General features: G+C 42.1%; 2 protein-coding genes across 2 annotated transcripts; one reads left to right on the top strand and one right to left on the bottom strand.

Annotated features, from left to right (window-relative positions):
* The first annotated feature begins 1960 nt into the window (after positions 1-1960).
* On the top strand, positions 1961-7140 carry glipr2l (GLI pathogenesis-related 2, like). The gene is made up of 5 exons (XM_061777509.1): positions 1961-2313; positions 2711-2819; positions 3423-3526; positions 3958-4035; positions 6470-7140. The coding sequence occupies exons 1-5, from the start codon at positions 2301-2303 to the stop codon at positions 6643-6645; spliced, it is 480 nt and encodes a 159-aa protein (XP_061633493.1). The 5' UTR covers positions 1961-2300; the 3' UTR covers positions 6646-7140.
* A 1105-nt stretch (positions 7141-8245) lies between these two features.
* Positions 8246-22524, bottom strand: nacad (NAC alpha domain containing). Its single transcript, XM_061777498.1, has 10 exons — positions 22130-22524; positions 16140-16426; positions 10989-16059; positions 10671-10904; positions 10063-10151; positions 9460-9528; positions 9235-9381; positions 9016-9150; positions 8809-8931; positions 8246-8385 (listed from the first exon to the last, which is right to left on the bottom strand). Exons 1-10 carry the CDS (start codon positions 22212-22214, stop codon positions 8371-8373), a joined length of 6255 nt encoding a protein of 2084 aa, XP_061633482.1. The 5' UTR covers positions 22215-22524; the 3' UTR covers positions 8246-8370.
* Between the last annotated feature and the right edge of the window lie 464 nt (positions 22525-22988).

The following is a 22988-nucleotide window of genomic DNA, read 5'->3' as shown; positions in this document are numbered from 1 at the left end:
TCAGAGCTATTTAAATAAGGTAATAAATAAATTTGCTTCTCTACACACAAATAGTAAAATGCATTTATACGTGGTGAGACGGGCGCTCGTGTGATTTAAGTCAAATGTAGTTTCCTTGCCTATGCAGACAAGACGGGCGCGGTACAAAAAGGTCAAGTCACGCTGTTACATTTCATATGGGAAGCACCTTGCTGTGATGACTTCATTAGAAATTCAATGTCTATAAGGTCTCGGAGGGCCAGCAAAAAGATATGAATATGCTAACAACCTTCATTCGGTATGTTGAACAGGTGGACACAAGACTTTTCTCATGTTGGAACCTCCAGATTCAGTTCATGACCCTTAGAATTTCGAAGCGCAGCCGAGGAATTGAGGTTGTCCGGTTTGACGACCTCATTACGGCCTCTTTACTTTTTGAAGATGATACGGTTATGGTGGATGCTGCGTTGCTGTGGTTATTTAAGATTTCTGTTATTTATCAGAAATCATCAAGTGGCCATCGCTGAACACCGCATCACCATTTTTTTGTTGTTGTTGTGTGTTTATTGTTCTGTTTGCGCTCGATCTGGCATTATTCATATACAAGATTTATGGAAGTTGGATTTAAAAATTTATTATTTGAGGAATTTAATTGTAGCACTTGTTACTACAACAATGAATTTTTTTTTAAATACAGATGAGGACGGGAAATAATTGGTCTTTTTTGCCCTTGATGATTTCAAACTGAACAAAGTTGAGGTAAATTTGTATCCACACTTGGAACTTCTTTTGTTTAAAAAAAAAAAAAAAAGTGATTCCAGCTTCTTGACTTCACTTGACTTATGCGACTTCACTTGACTTATGCGAAGGAATAATAAAGCTGTCAGTTTCTGTGCATGCAGTGTATTGTGTACACAAGCGAACAGTGGCAAAGGTGATCCATCATGAGGGTTTGCACGCTCAGTATTTGTGCTTTGAAACTGTCTTGTACTAAATATCTCACTTGAAAATAGCACAAAGAGACAAACGCCTGATTCTGAAAAACTGAAGACTTGAAACCTTTTTTACAGCAGGATGAATCTAGTATGTTGTCAGTTAAAGATGGAAAATATTCAGGGACCGTTCATCAAGGAAACTCATTTGGTTGATGCATACAAATAATTGGATGGGACAGTTTATATCTTACGTCTTCTGGCTCAGATACACACGGGTGCCGTAACGAGGGGTGGAGTGATTAAGATTCCAAGGGCACGTGACTGACTGGGGCCTCGAAAATTCATATTTTCAATTGCACCACCAATTGTATGCCCAATGACTATTGTAAACAACCGACAAGTGAAAAACAGATGCACAAATACACAAGTACCGTGTGTACCTCCTGAACAGTGTTAGCATCTTGTAGCCTTAATTTCCAAACCTGTCTTCCTGCTTCTCACCCAGGGTGTCTGTTGTTCTTGAAAATGTGTTTTTCCAAATTTGAAAAATGTTTTTTTTTTTTTTTGCCGTTTCTGTCCACCCAGGGTGTCTGTTGTTCTCGAAAATGTGTTCTTAGCAATTTGAAAATGTATTTATTTATTTTATTTTTTTTGCCATTTCTGTGTCCACGCAGGGTGTCTGTTGTTCTTGAAAATGTGTTGTTAGCAATTTGAATTATTATTTCTTTTGCCGTTTCTGTGTCCACCCAGAGGGTGTCTGTTGTTCTTGAAAATGTGTTTTTAGCAATTTGAAAAGTTTTTTTTTTTTTTTTGCTGTTTCTGTGTCCACCCAGGGTGTCTGTTGTTTTTGAAAATGTGTTTTTAAGCAATTTTTTTATTTATTTCTTTTATTATTTTTTTTGACAGTCAATGACACTTGATGCCCTTTGTTAAACCGTTTTTTCGGGACACACCCCATGATAGTGACCACTGGAAATCTTCGAGCCTTATAAGGGCATTTGTCTCCCAGAGATGATGTCATAAAGTGTTATGGCTCCTTTATCAATGGGAGGACAAGCAGAGGGTGTGTTCACTTGGGTGTTGACGACACATAGGGCACATGGTGCAACTTGAGAAACAGGCCCATGAAGATATGCAGTAAGGTGTTTCAGCCAGATGAAGAGCCTTGGGGGGAATTTGCATACTAGCAGAATTTAAGGAGGACTTGAAATCAGACAGGAAGGCGGTTTGGCACTGAAACATGAGGCAATTGCAGCTGTTTTGGATTACATTTGCTTTAGAAACAGCTGCAAGGGGGTGAAACAGCGAGCGCCAAGGCAGCAACACCAAAGAATAAACAGTAGAAAGTGTGTTCAGTGGACTGACTGAAGATTTCCTGTCTGCACCATGGGGAAGTCAGGTAAGTGCCAAGCCTCGCCAAACTATGTGCAAGATGAAAATCAAATTACTTGTTTCCTTTTTTTTTTAAATATAGTTTTTTTAACTCGAGCTGGTTTTATTGTACTCCATGCCGGCTGTGAGTCAGAAGTGACATTTGTGTGGCTGTGCATTTCTGTCTGAATGTGCCCATTGTGTTGGAGTAGTGGAGAAAAGTGCATGTGAGTGATGGCACCACGCTTGGCCGACAATCACTGGTAATCTCTGTCTGGCCTTTAAACGACCACACTCAAGCCCCAGTATGGATTCCGCAATAACATTTATTGAACTTTGTGTTCGGTAGTCGTGTCTCCTATTTTTTTTGCCAGGTTGATGATGTCTGACATTCCCGGCTGTATCTCCTTGATATGTCTCTTCAGTCTCAAAGCAATTTGCAGAGGAGGTTCTGCAGTGCCATAACGAGTACAGGAAGAAGCACCAGGCTCCAGCACTCAAGCTGAACAGCAAGCTGAGCAGAGAGGCCGCTCGGTGGGTCCACACTCAAAACATCTACTCAAGTTCACACATCAGGAAAGACCTGGAAAAGCGTCAAAACTAATTTGGATCAAAGTGACCAATGCGGTACCCACAAGCTATTATGATATATCCTTTGTTGTCTTCACTGTTTATGTTGCAACTATGCAGCTGCAAAAAAACAAGACAAGTTTTCTTCATTGTTTATGTTGCAACTATTCAGCTGCAAAAGAAAAAGAAGACTGTTTGTCCAATTGCATTTTCTGTGCCAAAACAACTACGGATTGCGTAAGAGTTGTTCCATTTCCTCAAACATGTTTTATTCTGTAAGCGACACTTGGAACTAGATAAATAACCTTTAATCATTGGACACTAATGTGGAACGAGAACTAGAATGTCACACTCGATATATAATTAAATCCATGTCTGGTAATAATACGAATCTAGTGACTATCACTCAAATGTAAATCACCAGATATGCAGAAACATGACTGATCTGATATTGAGAGTCAATGTACTCTACTTCTCAGGTGTCTTATCATTGTTTTGCCAGCCTGTTTTCCCTTATTTGTTTTTATTAATGTAAACTAATCAATAATGTCTTTTGTCTCCTTGAAGTTACGCTGAAAGCCTGGCTAGCACACGCATCCTAAAACACAGCGAGGAGTCGAGTAGGGGAAGCTGTGGAGAGAACCTGGCGTGGGCCTCCTACGACCAATCGGGTACATCATCATCACAGCAATTTTGACTTGAGTACTGCAACCTCTGAGGAGCACCCGTCGAATATTTTCTGTCAGTGTTTGCACTAGTCGCAAATATTTAGCGTGAGGATGTTTGCAGTAGAGCGCTAATGCACATCCTTCTCCTGAGAAGCTTGGATCTTTTTTTTTTTTTTTTTTTTTAATTTATTCTCTTCCATTTTAGAGCTCAGACAGCGTGATTCAGCGCTGAAAAATGCGTCGCTCTGAGTCATAAAGCATCTCCGATGGTGCCGCACGGGGTGACCAAAAGTGCAGCATTGTAAATAAAAACGTAGCCTGCAGGGATTTGTGCTGATCAAAAAAGATTCCGTGACAATGCTGTCATTGTGATTATGGCGTGTGACAGAAAAGTGATTTGATGGCGCCTTAAATTGAGGTTACGCTGCGTGCAGGAAAGGATGTGGCCGACCGCTGGTACGATGAAGTGAAACAGTACAACTTCAACTCTCCTGGATTCTCCTCTGGAACTGGTGAGGATCTCGCACATCACTCTTACTACTGCTTTTTAGATTTTAACTTTAAAAAAAAAAAAAAAAAAGAGTACCTCTGAATTGCAAGGTTAAGTATTGATTGTAGTTTCAGGGTGAGTAGCTTGGTATTTTTGGTTGGTTATTAGCAGGATCATGGCACATATTTTACATTGAAAAGATTCCACGGCACGCCACCAAACAAACATTTTTACAACAAGTATGAACAGTATACTGAAATAATGATCACCTTGTCTCAAATTGACTAACTCAATGTAAAATCGGGGCATAATTTTTGGAGCAGAATTTTCTACGGCACATTTGATGACACTAATGCGCCATCAAACATTGGCTGGGAATCACTGCCCTGCCCTTACACAATGGATTTTCCATCAAACCCATAATTTGAATGAAAATCCAAATGAAAACGATTTTGTGCCATTTATTTTTCAATTTTTCCTTCTTTGTATTGTGCATATTCCTCCCTCATGTTATTTATGTCTTGATTTTTGCTTCCGTTGTTCGTGTCCTTTGCAATTCGCCCGTTCGTTTGTCGCCCATTAGCCGAGGCGTGCGTGAGGTTGTTGTCGTCGTCATCCTGATGTCACGATCAGAATCCATCAGAAATTCGAGCATATGACTCAAGACACCCGCAATGGAGAAACTGACTTGCAAATCACATTCCCTGCCTTCCAGTGTGGCGCGATTGTTCTAAATGCTTTCTTCCGAGTCGAATACAGCTCACAATCGACTCTTAACAGCTCCACCTGACGATTCACGCTCAACTAATGAGGGAAAAAGTTTCCAGAGTGAGAGAGAGAGAGAGAGAGAGAGACCAATATTTAAAGGGGGAATTCTGAGTGTGTGAATGTTTAAAAGAAATTGGTTTGTTGTGGCGTTCAACTAAAAGTCTTACTTGGTTGGTACCAAACTTATTGTTCAGGAAACCATCCTTTACCATTTGGGATAATCAACAATCTATGATTGAGTGTTAATTCATTTATTGTACTTAAAACTGTGTCGTTATTTAGAGGAAATGTAGTCCAGTAAAATATAAACTCTTGTTTAACCAGTCGTAAAGATGGGAGAATCTGACTTACATTCAAATGCACAAGTCAGCTGTCATTTAAAAAAAAAAAAAGAGAAGGAAGTTTTGCGTGCACATTTCTGTTGAGGAATCTGAATATGTCAGCGTTCTGTATCAAAGCAGTCATGTGACTGTCATTTTAGAAAGTTGAGGTGACGCAGGCGTATTGATGTGCTAATTTAGCCAGCTTAGTGCAGGGAACCTCACTCCAATCAATTTCCACCGCTCAGTTTTGGTCCAAAAATTCATTCGCTGACTGTTTACCTACCAGCTTCATAGTTAAACACAATCTGTTCAGAAACTAGGTGGCGTCCAGTGTTGTAATTTAAAAAAAAAAAAAAAAAGTGGTTTTATTTTTTTTTAGGCTTAAACAGTCAGCATTATGCAACTTCTATTAACTGTACAAACAAAATTCCAAGTAACATTTATCATTCTTCAACCATGTGTAAAATTAAAACACAACACAAATAAAAAAATCTTTAAAAAAAAGGAAAACTGTCCAAACATTCCAGTCCAGTTGTTCCATATTCCCTCTTTGCCATCTTCTGTGGTGACATCACAACAAAGCAAAACACACGTGTTTATTTATTGATATGCTCACTGAGGCGAATTCTCACAAGATTTCCCAACGTGATATTGTTCCAGAAAATTCAAGTTGAACTCCAAATTATTATAGTTCAATTTCTCTAGGCACCAATCATGGATCAATTGCGCCCTCTGCTTGTCGCTGCCCAGTTGTAAAACCCACAAGGCTTCCATTGCTTCATGATGCAGTGAGTGACCGCATATCATAATATTGTTGCTATTGCTCCAATTCAAACTGAATCTGAATAGTCAAAAATCAGTAAAGATTCTCAGCTTTGGCCTCACGGGTGGAGTTTGCATGTTTTCCCCGTGGTTGTTTTTTTTTTTTTAATTAATATTCAATGAAGACTCTAAATTGTCTACAAGTGTCAGTGAATGAAATATGATGACAAGCATGGCTGTTGGTGAGGCTGCTAACCATCAGCGGTGTCCAAAATCCTGCCTGGGGGCCATTTGGAGCCGTTTTTTTTTTTTAATTGGCTCACCGCATATTCGAAAAATAAACTTAATACAACACCTGAATCAGAACACGACCAAGGAGGATTAGAGCCATGCTGAAAAGAAAACCAGAAAAGGTAATAGGAAAAAAGTTTAACTTTGTCACCTACACTGGACACTAAAAGTCAACACACCCTTGTTAAAATGCAGGGTTATGGGGGGGGGGGGGGGGGGGCATTTCTATGGGTTACCAGCTCTGTATTTTACATTAGAGAGTACATCTCTGTACACCACCAAACAAAAGTTTCTTTTGCCTTCCACCCGTAGGCCATTTCACAGCGATGGTGTGGAAGAACAGTACGATGCTCGGCGTCGGTAAGGCCGTTGCCTCAGACGGTTCCTCCTTCGTGGTCGCCAGATACTTTCCAGCTGGGAATATCACCAACCAAGGACACTTTGAGAACAACGTCCTCCCTGCTAAAACTCCAGGTTCCCCCTCCTAAAGACGCCACTGACTTGACTTAAACATCTTTTGAGAGGTTCATGAGCTGCGTTGAAATTGTGAGTTCGCAGGGGAGCATTACTTAATTGCCTTTTGGAGAGCTGTGCTACCATCCTGCATTGGACTTAAGGCACCACGTTCTCCTTGGAAAAGGACTTAGAAATGGCACAGTGTTAAGAGAGATGCATACTACTGTCTACTAACACACAGGGACTCACTGTCTTGTGTATTTGTTACGAGTTACAAGCAATGTGTTTGACAGAGTTACAGAGTTTGTTAAGAGTTACAAGCAATGTGTTTGACATCATTGCTTCTGACATGAAGCCACTCAACATGTTTGGTATTTTGACTTTTTTTGTACTTGTCAACCAAGAATTTCATGTTTGTGTTTTACTAGTACATAATATGTCGTTAAAGTATTTGTGTGTGTGTGGTGGGGAATTAAAAAAATGTCAATCTGTCAATACTGTTAATTAAATTTATCAGAAAACCGCTATTGGCTTTTCCTTTTTCTGCCAGCCTTGCTTTCTACCAGACGTTTGTGGTCGATTTGTTTTGCATGCTATGTGACATACTACACTCCTTGAAACTATGTCAACCTCGTAGCATTGTCCTCATGTGTATGTTTATTGTTGTGGGACAAATCAGGCTGACGCAGAAGTCATTTACTGAATTGGGACTTATAAATTAAAGTATTTATTATAAGATACTGATATTGCAGTGGAAGTAAGAATTACAGTATAATTATCAAAAGATTTGAGAATTAAGTGTTCATTTATATCCCAAGAATACAGTTCTAAAAAAAAAAAAATTCTGTTAAAAAAAAAATAAAAAGCTGCTACATTTCTCTGGTGGGTAGCTTCTTTTAATATAGAATAACGTGTAGCTAAACTCACTACATTTTCTGACTAGATTTGCCAACAGTTATACTGTAAATCAAAAAACATAGCTTCATAATTTTTTTTTAAATAAAATAAAAAATAGCCAAAGGGATTTTAGGGGTGTTCAAAATTAATAAATAAAACAAAAACTATGTACAGTAGTAAATGTCATGGACTTTACTATTTCTATAATTGTCTCCAAATTATTAGAATCAGAAAAAGTGCCATCTACTTTATTAGGACTGCAACATATATATCCCAGAATGCACTGCAATAGCATTTGCATTGTCCTGTAGCTCCTTGGCGTTGAGTATCTTCAGACTCAAATATTGGATTGGAATCTCACGTCACCATGTAGATTTGTTATCTAAATTGTGTTTGTCAAACACACAATTCGCTTCGTTGACAACTGTGTGCTTCAATCAAATTGTTATGCGTTAGAAGTGAGTTGTTGTCAGTTGAGATTTTCATGGAGGCTGAATACGTTCGCAATAGTCAATGATATTGGTAAAAGGTTCATTTAAAACTTTTTTTGGCCCAAAGTATTTCATTGTTACAGATTCTTGTTTTAAAAAATATAAAGTGTGCTTAACATGCTGATTTTGGTTGCTAGGCAAAAACTATTTTGAGGCATTTATAAAGGTACTGCAAGTCTAAAGGCTACCAAAGGGAGGTTGACTGTACCACACATTGAAATCAGCGCAGTCTGTCCTGCAAAGCTGGCATCCTAACATACTTTATTTATTGAGCAGGTATTGGAGATGCAACATACAGTAGCAGCGATACAGAGTGGTGTTTAGGCTTCAGGTCGAGGAGGAGGTCGAGCTTCATATCAGCCACAGGATTCACATGGTCAGCTCCTGGGGGGAAGAGGGAGAGGAATACGTAACATGCAAAAGTTGAACTCTCTGGAAAAACCCCATTGTTCATGTTTGTGCACAGGCCAAAGCAATGAAAGTTGTTAAAAAAGTGCTCTGGTGGCATCTTGTGGCAAGGTGTCAAGTCATTCAACACAAGAAAAATGACAAGGAGAAGAGTTTACAATTACATTGTAGATAACAGATAAGCCAAGAGTTAGCCGAGCGTCTTCTAGTTCTTCTTCTTTGGAAGTTGAGATTGTACTGCCATCTAGTGGAGAGAATCTCATCCACGGATGATTTACCAGGTCTGAAGAGTTACTGGGGAGAAATTCTACTTTGTCATCGACCTCTATTGTTTTCCCTCAACTCAACCCCCTGCGCTCTCTATGACTTATTCATTTATTGACCGTCTGCCACGCTCACCATGATAGCGTTCACTATGTCGTTCTTGTTGTGTTTCAGTGCACGCACGGCCTTGGCTCGCGACACATTTGCCTGAGCCATCACCAGCTCCACGTCCCTCTGCTCCAGACCCCCGTCGTCCACCTGAAACGACAGCATTGGGGTAAGAAATGGGTTCAGAGTGTCTCAGGCTGTCCCGCAGATTAATGAATATTACACGGCGTATACCTCCTCTTCCTCGTCTTCGCTCTTCTCCTTGACGTTGAGGCTAGGTGGGATGGGGGGCGCCAAGGGACTGGAGGTCACAGGCACCTTGAATTTCTCTGCAGCAGCTTTGTGAGCCTGCTGAGAAAGGTCCTCAATCTGGGAGGGAGAGAGACGAGAAGAATCAGAAATGATGCAATCATTGGAAACAAGCATCAGATTTCAAGATAAAAAGAGATTTACTTTGGCCTCCCCAAATACAATATAAATATCTGACGCGGGGCTTTTAAAGACATCTGGTCTGCTGATGACAAACAGGATACTCTTGGACTTTCTTATGGTGATTCTGGTCACACCATGGACCGGCTTGAGACCCAGTTTAGACATGGCCTAAAAACATAGCAGCAGAAGAAATGTCATTAATTATACCGGCATCCAAATTGTTAAAAGAAGTATTGTTAGTCTGACCTTACGGGCCTTCTTCTCACTGCGGCTCTGTTTTTGTCTGTTCGAGCCTTCGTCTGCAGAGGAGAAGGACTGCAGGAGAGGAAAAGTGTTATTTGAGACTGTTTTAAGAAATATGGCACCAAAAAAGCAAATCCTCTTTCATATGATCGCTTTAAACTGCTCAACCTAGGGCAGATTTTGTTATCAAGTATCATATGGAAAGAGCAAAAGTAAAACTTTCTTTAAGATCCACTATCAAATATCCCACTGATGACTTAATTATACCCAATAGTGACAAATATGATTGCACGAGTACGCCGACCAACCATATTGGACAATCTAATCGGATTCAATACAAGAGCTGTATGAAAAAAATACGTCTTTACAACGATAATTATGTTCAGTTTTGATTGCCATAGTTAGACACTGCCATGCGACTGAGTGAGGTTTCTAATATTTTGCTTACTTTACGTAAGAGTCAAAATAGTAGAAACAGCTTCCACTATGACACAATGCACCTCTAGACTAACCAGCAAACTACCAACTCAATAATAAACATATTACTAAATTAATACCTCTTTGCACAGTAGAATCAACAGAATGAAAGATGGCATCCAGACTCACCTTTGGTTTAGGAGATCTCACTGGCTCCTCCACCAGCTCAGGGACAGAGCCCTCGCTCTCAGACTCGTTACAAGAAGCCACAAGAGAAACTAGACGAGCACACACACACACACACACAACACACATAGAGTAAATTAGGAGACTTTTGTTTTGGGGGATTTTGTTATTTCTGCAATTATTCATTACAATGGTGACGAGAACCTAAAATGTGTCCCCAAGGCTCAAGGTGAAATAGCGGCTATAAAGCTTGGGCACCTTTCAAGTATTAAGAAGGCGTACATCGCGCAAAATAAGACGATCTGATGAGATTTGACACATATACGAGCATCTGATCATGTTAAATAAAAAGAACTCTAGTTTTATTTTCTGCAAGATACATGACGTGGATCAGTTCTAAATCAAAGTATCCAAAAAAACTGTCTGATTTAAACCTAACATCTTTGGCAAAAGTAATAAGGAGCATAGAGACTCATGGGCAAGGCGTCATTGGGGAGTGATAAAGAAATCTTAATGTCTTATTATTGAAGTTCTTGAGAGATTTTGTGATGTACAGTAACACTACAAATAGAATGATGCAATCAAATGAAACGGTGGTGGAGGAGACTCACGACTATTTTTGAAGTCTTCAGAATTTGCTTGGCCGTGATTGACTGCACAGCCCGACTCTTTGTCGGTTAGCTGATGAGAAGAGAATGGGTGGCTTTCGTTTTGATTGGATGGAGCAGTTCTTGCATTGGATCCACTTCTGTTTCCTGTTGCTTCTTTGAGCAGAGACCTTTGAACAGGCCTCGCAATTCCACAATCCTCCTCACGGTCTGTACCTCTCTTGACGAGACTGGAATCTTATAGGGAACATACTACTCAATACTTGATCATAAATTGAGCTGGGAATATAGGTTATTATTTGCAAAACATGTAATTCTTACCTTTGGCCACATCCTTTGTGCAGCCTTGTTTGGTGGTATGGCATGAAGGAATGGAAGATGACTCCTGGGTTGGCTTGGACATCCCAAAAGATGGTGAGGGTAATGCAACACTCGGGTCAGATGTTGTGATGGTGGCCTCTTCCACATTTGGAAGAAATTTGGAAAAAACTGCTTGTTGGCAAATGGCAGACGTGGAGTAAATTGTGGCGGTTGTATGGGATGTTGCTCGGGAAGGCAGTTTGTGGGATGAAAGTCCAGGTTGGGATTCTTGCACAGGTGTGGCAAGGTCAGGCTCCGGCTCTGTCGAAGCTTGACGGATGGGTGAGGAAGAGGACACAGGAGATGCTGAAGAAGATGATGGAGTGGATAGCGTGTTAGCCTGTGAGTTCCGATCATCGTCTATGTTGTTGTCATTAATATCCACTCGGATTCCTCTCTCACTATTTGACGGTGGTCTGTTATCAAGCACTTCCTGTCTGTTTTCAAGCATTTCTGCTCTGTTGTCAAGCCCTTCTTGTTCCTGGTGTGATTCGTGGTTTGGTTCTACTATAGCATTGAGGTTCTCTGGAGTAGGCTTCTCAGAGTTTTCTAATTGAACGTGTGATCCAGATTTGTCTTTCTTCTGCTGACACTCGTCTGATGACATTTTTTTGTTAGCCTTTTTGCCTTTATTCCTTTTTGAAAGGCCACCCATCGCCACTGAGCTTCCATCTGTTGAAATGTGTTTGGGAGCTAGAGGTTTCTTTTCATCATCAGCAATTTCAGGGCTGGAGTCCAAATTAGTCACCGCCTTAGAGGCCTTGTGTTGTTTCCGTCTTCGCCCTTTCTTCATAGCGCCAGCTTTCTCTGTGGAAAGTGCATCCTTAGCAGTGTCATGTGGAAAACCCTCCAAGGTAGTTTGTGGGGAAGACGGAGTTTCTTTTTTCTTTCTATAGTTCTTTGCGCATCCCTTTTTAAATTTCTTGGCATTTTCTTCCTCATCCATCCCTGAGTTCAAACCCACACACTGCTGTCCCTTAAAGGCATCTTTAGTCTTTGGTTCATCAACAAGTCTATCAGTCACAGGACTGGCATCACTTGTTTCAGGCTGCACCAGCACCTCATCTGATTCTAATGGCAAACCATTATTTGCACCTTGAATGGGTGCAGGTGCATTAGATTTACATCTAGGATTAAAGGAACCAAATGATCCATCAAGTAAATAAAGTGCAATGTTACTATCTTGGGTGATTGTCTGATCGTCTGGACTTCTTTCTGCTATGCTGTTGAGATGTTGACTTGTTGCAGATTTTCCCTCGCTGGTGTTATTTAATGGCAAGCTACAATAACATTCTTCTGAGGATGGTGTCTGTGTCGTGTGTGATGTTTGGGCTACAGAACCGCCTGCTCGTTCTTGTTCATCATGGGGCGTGACAGAAACCCTTAATGGCATCTCTTCAAGTGGAATATTAGAAACTGATTCTCTGACCTTGACACTCACAAATTCAGGTCTCACTTCCTCTGACAGAGCATTCAGTCCTTCACGCATTGCTATTTCCAGTGAATCAAAGGTAGAGTCATTATTATTGTTGGAATCCATCCACGTTACTTGTATTTGTGTGTCTGTGTAATCTCCATCATTATTGTGATTTAGATTACTGACATCATCATCGTTAGGAAATCTCCTCTCTCCCCCATCTGCCTCCAAAATCTCTTCAATTGATTTCCAGCAAACCAAATCAGACTCAGAAGTCCCCTCTACTATCAGTTCTTTATCTTCTTTCCGATGCCTCTTTCCATCCATTCTGTTGTTATCTTTTGTCTCCAGAACATAACCAAAATCAATGTCATATTTTTTGTACCCTTCACTATTCATGTTAGGAATCACAGTAGTCTCTGTCCCCCGGCCTCGTGTGTCACACATAAGTACACTCTCTGCCTCTAACTCATACTTCTTCCCCAGAGACAAGGAAAGAGAATCTCCTGCTCCCCATACTCCAAATTCAGACATGGATCCTGAATGTAATCCAGTCTTATCATCAGACCAAATCCTGGGTCCAGGATCAATTTCCCTTCTTGTATCTGTTTCTGAATTTTCTCTTTTGGGTGAGATTGCTAGAGGAGAGTGAGGGGATCCTGATGCTCCAAGTGCCCTCTCGTCAGTACTCAAGTTCTCCTGACCGGAGTCACCAGGGCAATGTTCAGGAGTCAAGGTCAGGTTGTCGGCAAGTCCTAAAATAACCCCCGGAGATGGAGAGATTGGGATATTACTGGGGTTGGGACTGGGCTCTTTAGGATAGGAGAGAGGAAGGACACCTTTATTCAAGTCATTAGTAGCAGTGGTCATACCCAAACTAGAGAAACCCAAATCAGTGGCTCTACAGTCTATGCTTGTAATGTCTACTCTACTGTTTTTATTATTCCTGGTCTGGTCTTCTCTCTCAGGTTTATCAGATCTATTGGAGGACCACCGTGATGATACAATTCTACTTGTTCCTGCAACGACATGACTTCCTGATTGATAATGACTATGTTTAATGAGCAATTTATAAGAATCCCTTTCTGGAGTGGGATCTTCTGTGCCTTCATTGGGCTGTTCTACACTAACATCATTCATATCATCCTCATCTGCTGTTTCATTTTGAAGAACTGGACTACAAGGGTATGTAGTCTCTAGTCTCCCAGGAGAAGGTGAGGGGTAGGATTGGGCAGCAGTGTTGTTGTGAGAGCTATCACAAGGGCTGTGTTTAGATTCCTGTAGAGAGACAAAATCTTTTATCATCTCAATCGAATTCCCACTGTTTTTGATAGAAGATTCGCACTGATCGGAAGCTGTAAATGATTTTCCCGAGATCTCATCCACTTCTGGCGCTTTTGGTTTTTCTAATGGACTGGAACATCCCGGTGCTTCTGCAGATTTGTGTTTGATTTCATTGCATTTGGACTCAGTGGATATGTCTGCAGAAAGACAAGTTGTTTCAGAGTGATTCAGTGTTGTATCTGGACTTTGCTGTGTGTGCAAAGATTCAGTTTGATCAATTGCAGTGGCAGATCCAGTTTCAGATTTTGATGGTATTTCAGTAGAATCGAGTGTTGGTTCTAGTGACTGTGCATGCCTCTCAGTACTGTACAGGCGTTCATCTTCCTCTCCATTATAGGAAGCAGAATCTAATGAGTCATCTGTATCGTCTTGGAAACAGAAGAAGTCATCCAGACCCTCATTTATAGATGTCTCTGAGAGTGTATGAAGAAAGGAGGCTGAGCTGTCGTCATCGGTAGCACCCTCCACTACTTTCCTGATATACTTGCCCTCTTCATCATCTTGCTCTTCTTCATCTTCTTCCTCTTCAACCACTTTCACCTCCACCTTAGCTTCCTTAACCGGCTCATCACTGTTGTCAGTGTCATCATCATAATTATAATCATCATCATCGCCAACATCATCATGCCCACCGTCCACAGTTTTATTAACACTGGCATCATCATCAACATAGTCATCGTCATCTTCTTCATCACCATCTTCAACATCCGCTTCCTCCTCTCCTGCTGCATATGCATCGACATCCTTGCCTTCATTTCTGTCCATGACTACTTCATTGTCATCTTCAGTGGGAAAGAGAGTGATTTCAAAGGAATCTGCTTTAAAAATAAGGCTCGTGTGAGGAGGAAATGGGAGGAGAGAGACAGGGATCATCCTTTCCTCTTCTGGTAAATCCTCAGCACTAGCTGTCTGAGAAAACATAAAAGAACTGGGGCCAGGCCTACCAAAGGTTCCAGGACAGAACGAATAAAGTTGATCGACAGGTGAGTCAGGACTAGGGTTAGATGAGGCTATATCAGGAGTGACATCTGTGGAGGTTTTCTCTCGCTGATCAGCTGTGTGTCTGTAATCTACCTCGGATATACATGGGTCCAGTTGCAGTTTGAGAAGCGTATGCATGGGTCTGCAGTGATCCTCCATCCTTGCACTAGCCTCCTCTAGCTGACAGAGAGAACTCTCAGACTCTCCACCATATTCCTGGGAGTCACTGGTGTGGCTGCTACTGCTCCTTGGTGGAGGTTTATGCTCAGTCACCCAACAAGGACGACAACTTTCTCTGGAAATCCTGGTGTCATCTTCATCATTTTGAGCATCTTCCTCTTCAAGTATTGTTGTACCTGTTATCCCAAGCCGTGGGTTAATGATATCCTCAGAAGAGTGCATATATAATTCCCTGACCGTCTCATTCTCACGCTCGGGACTTGTTCGCACCTTGTCCTCGCCAACTTCATCTCCGATCTCAGACAAGGAGCCAACAAAACAAGCACGAGCCTCCTGTGTGTCTTCGGCGAGCAGCAGGTTGGGAGAAGTGGAGGGGGAGGCAGAAGATGCATAGGAGGAGGTCCAGCTTCCTCCCTCAGCTGTCATATAAGAGCCAGAGGGGGAGGTCACAGGGGAGCAGAGGTCGTCGCTGTCTGAGGGTAAGCCTGGCGAGGGGGAGAAAGCAGGAGATCCAGGATATGAATGATGTTTGAGATGTGAGGAGCGTGACGCCATCTTGATTGGAGTGGAAGGGGCAGTATAATACAAGTCAGGGTCGAGGGATGAGGGAAGACCCACTCGGAGTGGATCGACAGAATAAGTCGGCTCAGAAAAGGACAGAGTCACCGGACAGGCTTGCTCATGGACAGATTGGGAAGGCACTTCAACATTAGCAAGGCTTTGAGCCTCTTCCTTTGACATCAAATTGTCATCATTTGTGACAGGCTCCAGACATGAGGAGGACAAGGAGTAGGGTATTGCAAGACTGTTCACAGGGGAAACGTAAATAGTTGAGGGTGGAGCATGTTCTGTTTGTTTATCTTCTTTTTCCAGGTTTTTAATTTTGCACTCGTCATCGTTTGTTTCCATCTGGGTCTTGTTTGCCTTTGTCTGAGCTTCAGCAAAGCTTTGGATAACTGATGATGGGCTAGCCTGGCCACAGTGTCCATCCAATCGTGTCCTTTTCAGGATCTCTGACGGTTTGAGGAGTGTCTCCTGACCCATCACCACCCTTGTGTCCATGGTTTTTGGCTCTGGATAATCACTCTCCACCTCAAAACCAGTCAGGACCTGGGGGTGATACACACATATTAATGTCCTGCATCTGCAACAGGGATAAGAAAAATATATCTTACAAGCCTAACACAGACTTTGATTCTCTCCATTTTTACAGGGACAAGGCGACCACAAGGTCCATGACCGCCTAACTTTCCGGACAATCTCGGCAGGTTTTTGTGTCGATGGTCAGACCCTTCAGGTTGAGGTCTTGGAGTCCCAGTGGAGTTAGGTGTTGCATGAAATAGTCTGGGTCCAAATGGGGATGTGTGTGATTGTAGTAGCTTCTGAGGAGTCCTGGGAGAAGGACTGGAACCACTGTCAGAAGGGGAAGAGCCACTGTCACTGGGTGTAGACGCCGCGGATGGATGTCTGCTTTTGCCTGGAAAACAAAAGCATTTTACACTGCTGTGAACAAATCTCTCCACTTTTCTCCTAACACATAACATTAAAGATAACACATGACACACACGAATCTTTGTAGAGAACAGATTTGATCTTTATTGATAATTTTTAACTGATGAGCCCATTGTTAGACACTTGCTAAATGAAACAGATCTGGACACTCACATTTCCTTTCCCTCTTGCTGTGTCTTTCTTTGAATATCACCATGCACAAGTGCAGTATACATGGAAAGTAACACAGAGGGAACAGAGGCTTCATTTTAACTAGGCCGTTGCCACCGTGACCTCAATCCGCATGCTGATTGGCCATTTTGACACAAGTGGCACAGCGCTGTGCCAGCCACCAACACACGTGCACACATTGACACACACACACACACACACACACTGTTACTCTGCCAGTTATCATTGTCACCCTGCTTCCTGAGCACTGCTCATGGCTGTGGCGGGTGCAAGCATCAGCACTTAGCATCTCTGCTTGATCTCCACCCCAACAATAAGCTCAGAAGTGTGTTTGTGTGCGAACTGAGTCATGCCTTGGAGACTTGGCTCTAATGAGAGTGATACCCTGCTAAGCATGCACACAACGCAGCCTAACACAGGACAGAATGAATGCCTTTGTTCTTCCCTGCACAACTGACTAAAAGGCAACTAGGTTACTGTATCCCAAATGTTAGCTGCCATATCTCAGCTGCAGTCTCTTAAATAGCTGTGTGCTGCTCCTTTGGGGGAAGGCAGTGAAACAATAAGTGGAGCAGCATCGCTGAGGCTGCAGCGCCTCCTCGACAGGCCTGAGGGGAGTCAGCTAGTGCTTCGACGGAAAAAAAGAAGAAAACAACCATTGAGTTTCAGTCCTTAACTGTCTGATGCTTTCAAATGTAATAAATATGATGATTTCTTACGTGTGTGTATGCAGACAATCAAGAATTTCTAATACATAATTCCACTGACCTTAAAAACATTTTTACATAGAGTCTCATTGTTGTTACTGTTACAGATCAAATTACTTAGATATAATATCTAGGAGACCTGGATAACCTTAAAGATGACTCAATATTCTTGCAAGAAGGAACAACAACTACACAATAAAAACAGAGTACACATTTTTTCAAAGAATACTTCTCTCAGTTTTAATTTTATGCCTGTGTAAGTCACATCCCACTATATTTACTAAACATGGCACTCTCTTTGATTACATTGTTTTTTCTTGTACCAGGAAAATTTTCTTGTCTGACTTAATCAAACAGTTACTATCCCCCCAAACAAAAACATACTCAACAGTTTAATCAGTCATTAGTCAGTATTAAGCAAGTCACATATGGGAGATTGAACAGAAATTAATCTGTGATTGTACATAAATTTTCCATCAGTTACACTTTCAGACATGTTTTATTGCTCTTAATGGCAGCGCCACAGCTCAACTGATTCAAGCTCAAGAGCAAAATGACTCAACATCATGTGGGCCTCATTGGAGATTAATGTTCTTTTTTCATGTCTCTTATTAGCTCTGGACCTTTTTTCTGTAAGAAAAGGTGAGATCATGGACGAGCACTGATGTCATCCCTATACTGTTCACAGCCCCCTTGGGGGTCATACACAGTATGCATGGTATCTGCCTTCTGGGGGATTGCTACGATATGATGTGCTATACCTGTAAAGTACTGTGCACATGTCCTGGGCCACTGCAGTATTGGGGTTCTTGTTTTAGCAATAATAATTCATATCCACCATGTCCATCTGTTTGTTAAACGGCTACTTCTTGAATGATGGATGAGTTGGCGAGTCGACTAGTTGACTTTACTACCTACTCAGACTCGATGTCTAAAGCTCAACGTCTACTAATTGCTAATCAAATGTTTTTGGCATCTCGCCTTCCAGTCGGCCCGTTTAGAGGACCTTCAACTCGTTCTTCTGCTGCCGTCGCCTGACTATAACGCTCTATAGCGCAGCAAAATGTCTGGAGTACAAAAATAAGCCGGTTGTGGAAGAGAATAGTGATTAGTTCAATCACCGAGTAATGAGGGCATCGGCGCGAAGTCACACTAGATCTTTGTCGCCCAAATGTTATCTCTAATAGTGCACGGACAACAACTATATGTACTATTAATGAGAACTTGGGTGATACAACACACAGCAACATTGCGACGCGTGTCACTTTACAATACTGAAAGCGAGACTGACGTCAGTAGTCAATACGGCCGTTTGGATGCTGCAAGTGTGTGGAAATGTTTGACCTAAAATGACACCCGTACCAAGTCTATCTTCAAATACAATAAAAGCACCAGTGAAATAGAAACAGTGACACTAAGAAATGCTATTCCCCCCCTCCCTCACCCCCGGTCTTTCAAAAACCCTGCTATGGAATGCAAGATAAGACCAGCTTGTTTGTTGAGGAGAAGCATGCGCAAAATTCCTAATAACAACTACACTTAGCGTAATGGTGAGTTCTATCTTGAATCATATATGTGACAATCAATACTTGACAATGTGTCAGGGTTTTGGTGCCATTCTGTGGCATTTTGGGGCATTGCAGAAAGGGCACAATAGTACGCGAACAGTTGATGTTTACAGCCAATAGCTGAATAAATGCAAATAGGTGGAATTTGTGAAAAGCGAATGGACAGGGTTTTAGTGTACAATTTGTATGATTTGCCTGCTAAAAGTTTTTTGTTTTACTATTTATTATCGTGCTACATCAAAATGCCTGTCGTTAAAAAGGTCATTAAAAAGCTAGTGGTGGCCCAACACTTTTGCACAGTACTGCGTTCACCACAATTTTATCTTTAATTTTTATTGCCATTTCAGCCTGGTAATGGCATAACCCTCTCCACATTTACATGCCATTGTAATCTCGAGTTATTATTTTTGTTCTTATTATTATAATATACAGAACAGCAATGGATAGTACAACCCCAATTCCAATGAAGTTGGGACGTTGTGTTAAACATAAATCAAAACAGAATCATTGCAAATCGTGTTCAACCTCATGTTATGCCTGCAACACGTTCCAAAAAAGCTGGGACAGGTTCATCTTTACCACTGTGTTACATCACCTTTTCTTTTAACAACATTCAATAAACGTTTGGGAACTGAGGACACTAATTGTTGAAGCTTTGTAGGTGGAATTCTTTCCCATTCTTGCTTGATGTACAGCTTCAGCTGTTCAACAGTCCGGGGTTTCTGTTGGCATATTTTACGCTTCATAATGCGCCACACATTTTCAATGGGAGACAGGTCTGGACTGCAGGCAGGCCAGTCTAGTACCCACACTCTTTTACTACGAAGCCACGCTGTTGTAACACGTGCAGAATGTGGTTTGGCATTATCTTGCTGAAATAAGCAGGGGCATCCATGAAAAAGACGTTGCTTGGATGGCAGCATATGTTTCTCCAAAACCTGTATGTACCTTTCAGCATTAATGGTGCCTTCACAGATGTGTAAGTTACCCATGCCATTGGCACTAACACAGCCCCATACCATCAAAGATGCTGGCTTTTGAACTTTTCGTCCATAACAATCCGGATGGTTCTTTTCCTTTTTGGCCCAGAAGACATCCACAATTTCCAAAAACAATTTGAAATGTGGACTCGTCGGACCACAGAACACTTTTCCACTTTTCATCAGTCCATCTTAGATGAGCTCGGGCCCAGAGAAGCCGGCGGCGTTTCTGGGTGTTGTTGATAAATGGCTTTTGCTTTGCATAGTAGAGTTTCAAGTTGCACTTACGGATGAAGCGCCGAACTGTATTTACTGACATTGTTTTTCTTAAGTGTTACTGAGCCGATGTGGTGATATGCTTTACACATTGATGTCGGTTTTTGATGCAGTGCCTGCCTTAGTAGGTCGTAGGTCACGGGCATTCAATGTTGGTTTTCGGCCTTGCCCTTTACATGCAGTGATTTCTCCAGATTCTCTGAACCTTTTGATGATATTATGGACCGTAGATGATGAAATCCCTAAATTCCTTGCAATTGTACATTGAGGAACATTGTCCTTAAACTGTTTGACTATTTTCCCACGCACTTGTTCACAAAGATGTGAACCTCGCCCCATCTTTGTTTGTGAATGACTGAGCAATTCAGGGAAGCTCCTTTTATACCCAATCATGGCACCCACCTGTTCCCAATTAGCCTGTTCACCTGTTGGCATTCCTCAACTTTCTCAGTCTTTTTTGCCACCTGTCCCAGCTTTTTTGGAACGTGTTGCAGCCATAAAATACTCAGTTAATGATTATGTGCTAAAAACAATAAAGTTGATCAGTTTGAACATTAAATATCTTGTCTTCGTAGTGTCCATCCATCCATTTTCTGAGCCGCTTCTCCTCACTAGGGTCGCGGGCGTGCTGGAGCCTATCCCAGCTGTCATCGGGCAGGAGGCGGGGTACACCCTGAACCGGTTGCCAGCCAATCGCAGGGCACATAGAAACAAACAACCATTTGCACTCACAGCCACACCTACGGGCAATTTAGAGTCTCCAATTTATGCATGTTTTTGGGATGTGGGAGGAAACCGGAGTGCCCGGAGAAAACCCACGCAGGCACGGGGAGAACATGCAAACTCCGTCTTCGTAGTGTAATCAATTAAATATAGGTTGAACATGATTTGCAAATCATTGCATTCTGTTTTTATTTATGTTTAACACAACGTCCCAACTTCATTGGAATTGGGGTTGTACAATCAGTGGATGACCGTGTAACACGCTGACCCTTATTGGGCCAAGGATTATTTTACATTAAAAACTCTCCTCGCACACCACCAAACAAAAATGTCACAAAACTAAAGAAACTAATGACAATCTTATCTTAATTTACTCACTCGGTGTAAAATCTGTTGCATTAACGACAACAGGTGGCTACACAAGCTGATTGTACTTTCTAGTGGAAGAGAATTTTTCTGCCTGTCACTATATGTAGCTGGCATAGATAGAGGAAGAAATTATTTGCAGTGAATAAATAATAACTAATTAAGTACATTTGGATTGCCTGCATCCAATCAGATTGCTTTAATGTCATCCTAATGCTGCTCCCACCAGCCCTTGCGGGCCGTGTTGCTATGATATGATGTGAGACATTTATTTTCTCGAAATTTCAGTATAGCAACTACATTTCTAAACACGCACATACCATTTGTGGGGGAGAACTGCCAATATAGCAAAGTATCCACATTTGTTTGCTATCAACAGTACCTCAACCTTTCACAACATCACAAAGTTTTAACATTCAAACAGTCGAGACCGTTGTTGTGTGATGTGTGATTTCTGCCATGCTGCTGTGTCATGATCCAGCTAAGGCAGTCAAGGAGGGCAGAGCCACATTTAGTAGGCCCGTGTGACAGTTCCCAAAACTGCATGAGGGACAAGGATGAGGGTTGCATCATGCGCATGAAGACATGGAGGCACTGGAGCAGAGGGCGAGGTCAGATTTTAGGGCGGGGGATGGGGGAAAGAAGCAAGAATAACATGACAGTCGCACACATGCTTTGCAAGTCACAGGGATAAGAGCAGGGAGTTCCTAAGACACTAACTGAAGGCTGTTTTTTTTTTTTCCCTGGGGTGGGGGAGTAGTGACATGCAAGATGACATTCAAGTCCATCACTGCACAGTTGAAGCTCTTATTAACAGATAGTGGACATTCTCTTCTACATCAGAGCCTCCCATAGTAACGTGCCCCAAAGGTCCTACCTGGTCCGGGGAGCCCGATGTCGTCCTCTCCCCGCCCTGGATGCTCGTTGGCGGGCACGGATCCGTGAGTGCTCTCCCCCGGCATGCTTCTTTCTCTCTTAGCTGCCTCGCTTTGGCTCTGACGCAACAATAAAAAGCCAGAGCAGACAAGGTGAACAAGGGTGGAGGAAGAGAGGGAAGGATGGGGATGGAGAAAGAGAAAGAGGAGGGGAGGGCAGGGTGGGAGGGGATTGCTTACTAGCAACCCAACAGTCGCATCTTCCCTGCAGCACGTGTTTGTCAGTGGATGACTGACTATAGGATTTGTCTTCTGTTGTGTTTCAGCACAGCGACACTGCTTCCGTCTTTTTCAGGGATGATCTTCACAAACTCTACCCGTCTTATGTTTGTGTTTTATATGCATGTCGGATCTGCAGTCTCTGCATGCCCAGCTCTTCTTCCCCTCCCCTCCCATATCCAAGCTCTGACTGGATCTTGGGAGATGATGTCAGCAGATTTCCTACATCGCTCTCAGTGCTGCCCTCAACTGTGAAGGATGATACTGCAAAAACAAGGCAACGACGGACGGGTGAAATATTAAACAAACCGAGGAGGAAGAGAAATAAAGAAACCTGAATGCATTGTATCTAATTAAATGCCTTCTGCATGGATTGCATCCCTAATGAGGCCCCCAAGGGCAGTGAGAGCATAAGCTTATCTTCCCCCAACTTACATTATCTGCCACCTATTTTTTTTATACTTTGCCAAGATAACAAGGCCGGAATGCATAATGGGAAGGGAAAGATGGAGTTGGCTGCAACGTTCAGCCGCATGATCGGTTTCTATGGCAACCGAAAAACTTCCCACGACAGTGTTAGTG

The sequence above is a fragment of the Phyllopteryx taeniolatus genome, chromosome 6, assembly GCF_024500385.1.
Source record: "Phyllopteryx taeniolatus isolate TA_2022b chromosome 6, UOR_Ptae_1.2, whole genome shotgun sequence".
In the NCBI taxonomy this organism is placed as follows: domain Eukaryota; kingdom Metazoa; phylum Chordata; class Actinopteri; order Syngnathiformes; family Syngnathidae; genus Phyllopteryx; species Phyllopteryx taeniolatus.
This window is presented reverse-complemented; position numbering and strand designations above follow the sequence as displayed.

Coding starts and splice junctions, on each gene's coding strand:
- nacad (XM_061777498.1), bottom strand. CDS start 22,214: ATGCCGGGGGAGAGCACTCACGGATCCGTGCCCGCCAACGAGCATCCA. Junction 16,427..22,129: donor CATCGGGCTCCCCGGACCAG/GTAGGACCTTTG, acceptor TTTGTTTTCCAG/GCAAAAGCAGACATCCATCC. Junction 10,152..10,670: donor TGAAGACTTCAAAAATAGTC/GTGAGTCTCCTC, acceptor GTGCTCGTCTAG/TTTCTCTTGTGGCTTCTTGT.
- glipr2l (XM_061777509.1), top strand. Junction 2,820..3,422: donor CTGAGCAGAGAGGCCGCTCG/GTGGGTCCACAC, acceptor GTCTCCTTGAAG/TTACGCTGAAAGCCTGGCTA. Junction 4,036..6,469: donor TGGATTCTCCTCTGGAACTG/GTGAGGATCTCG, acceptor TTCCACCCGTAG/GCCATTTCACAGCGATGGTG.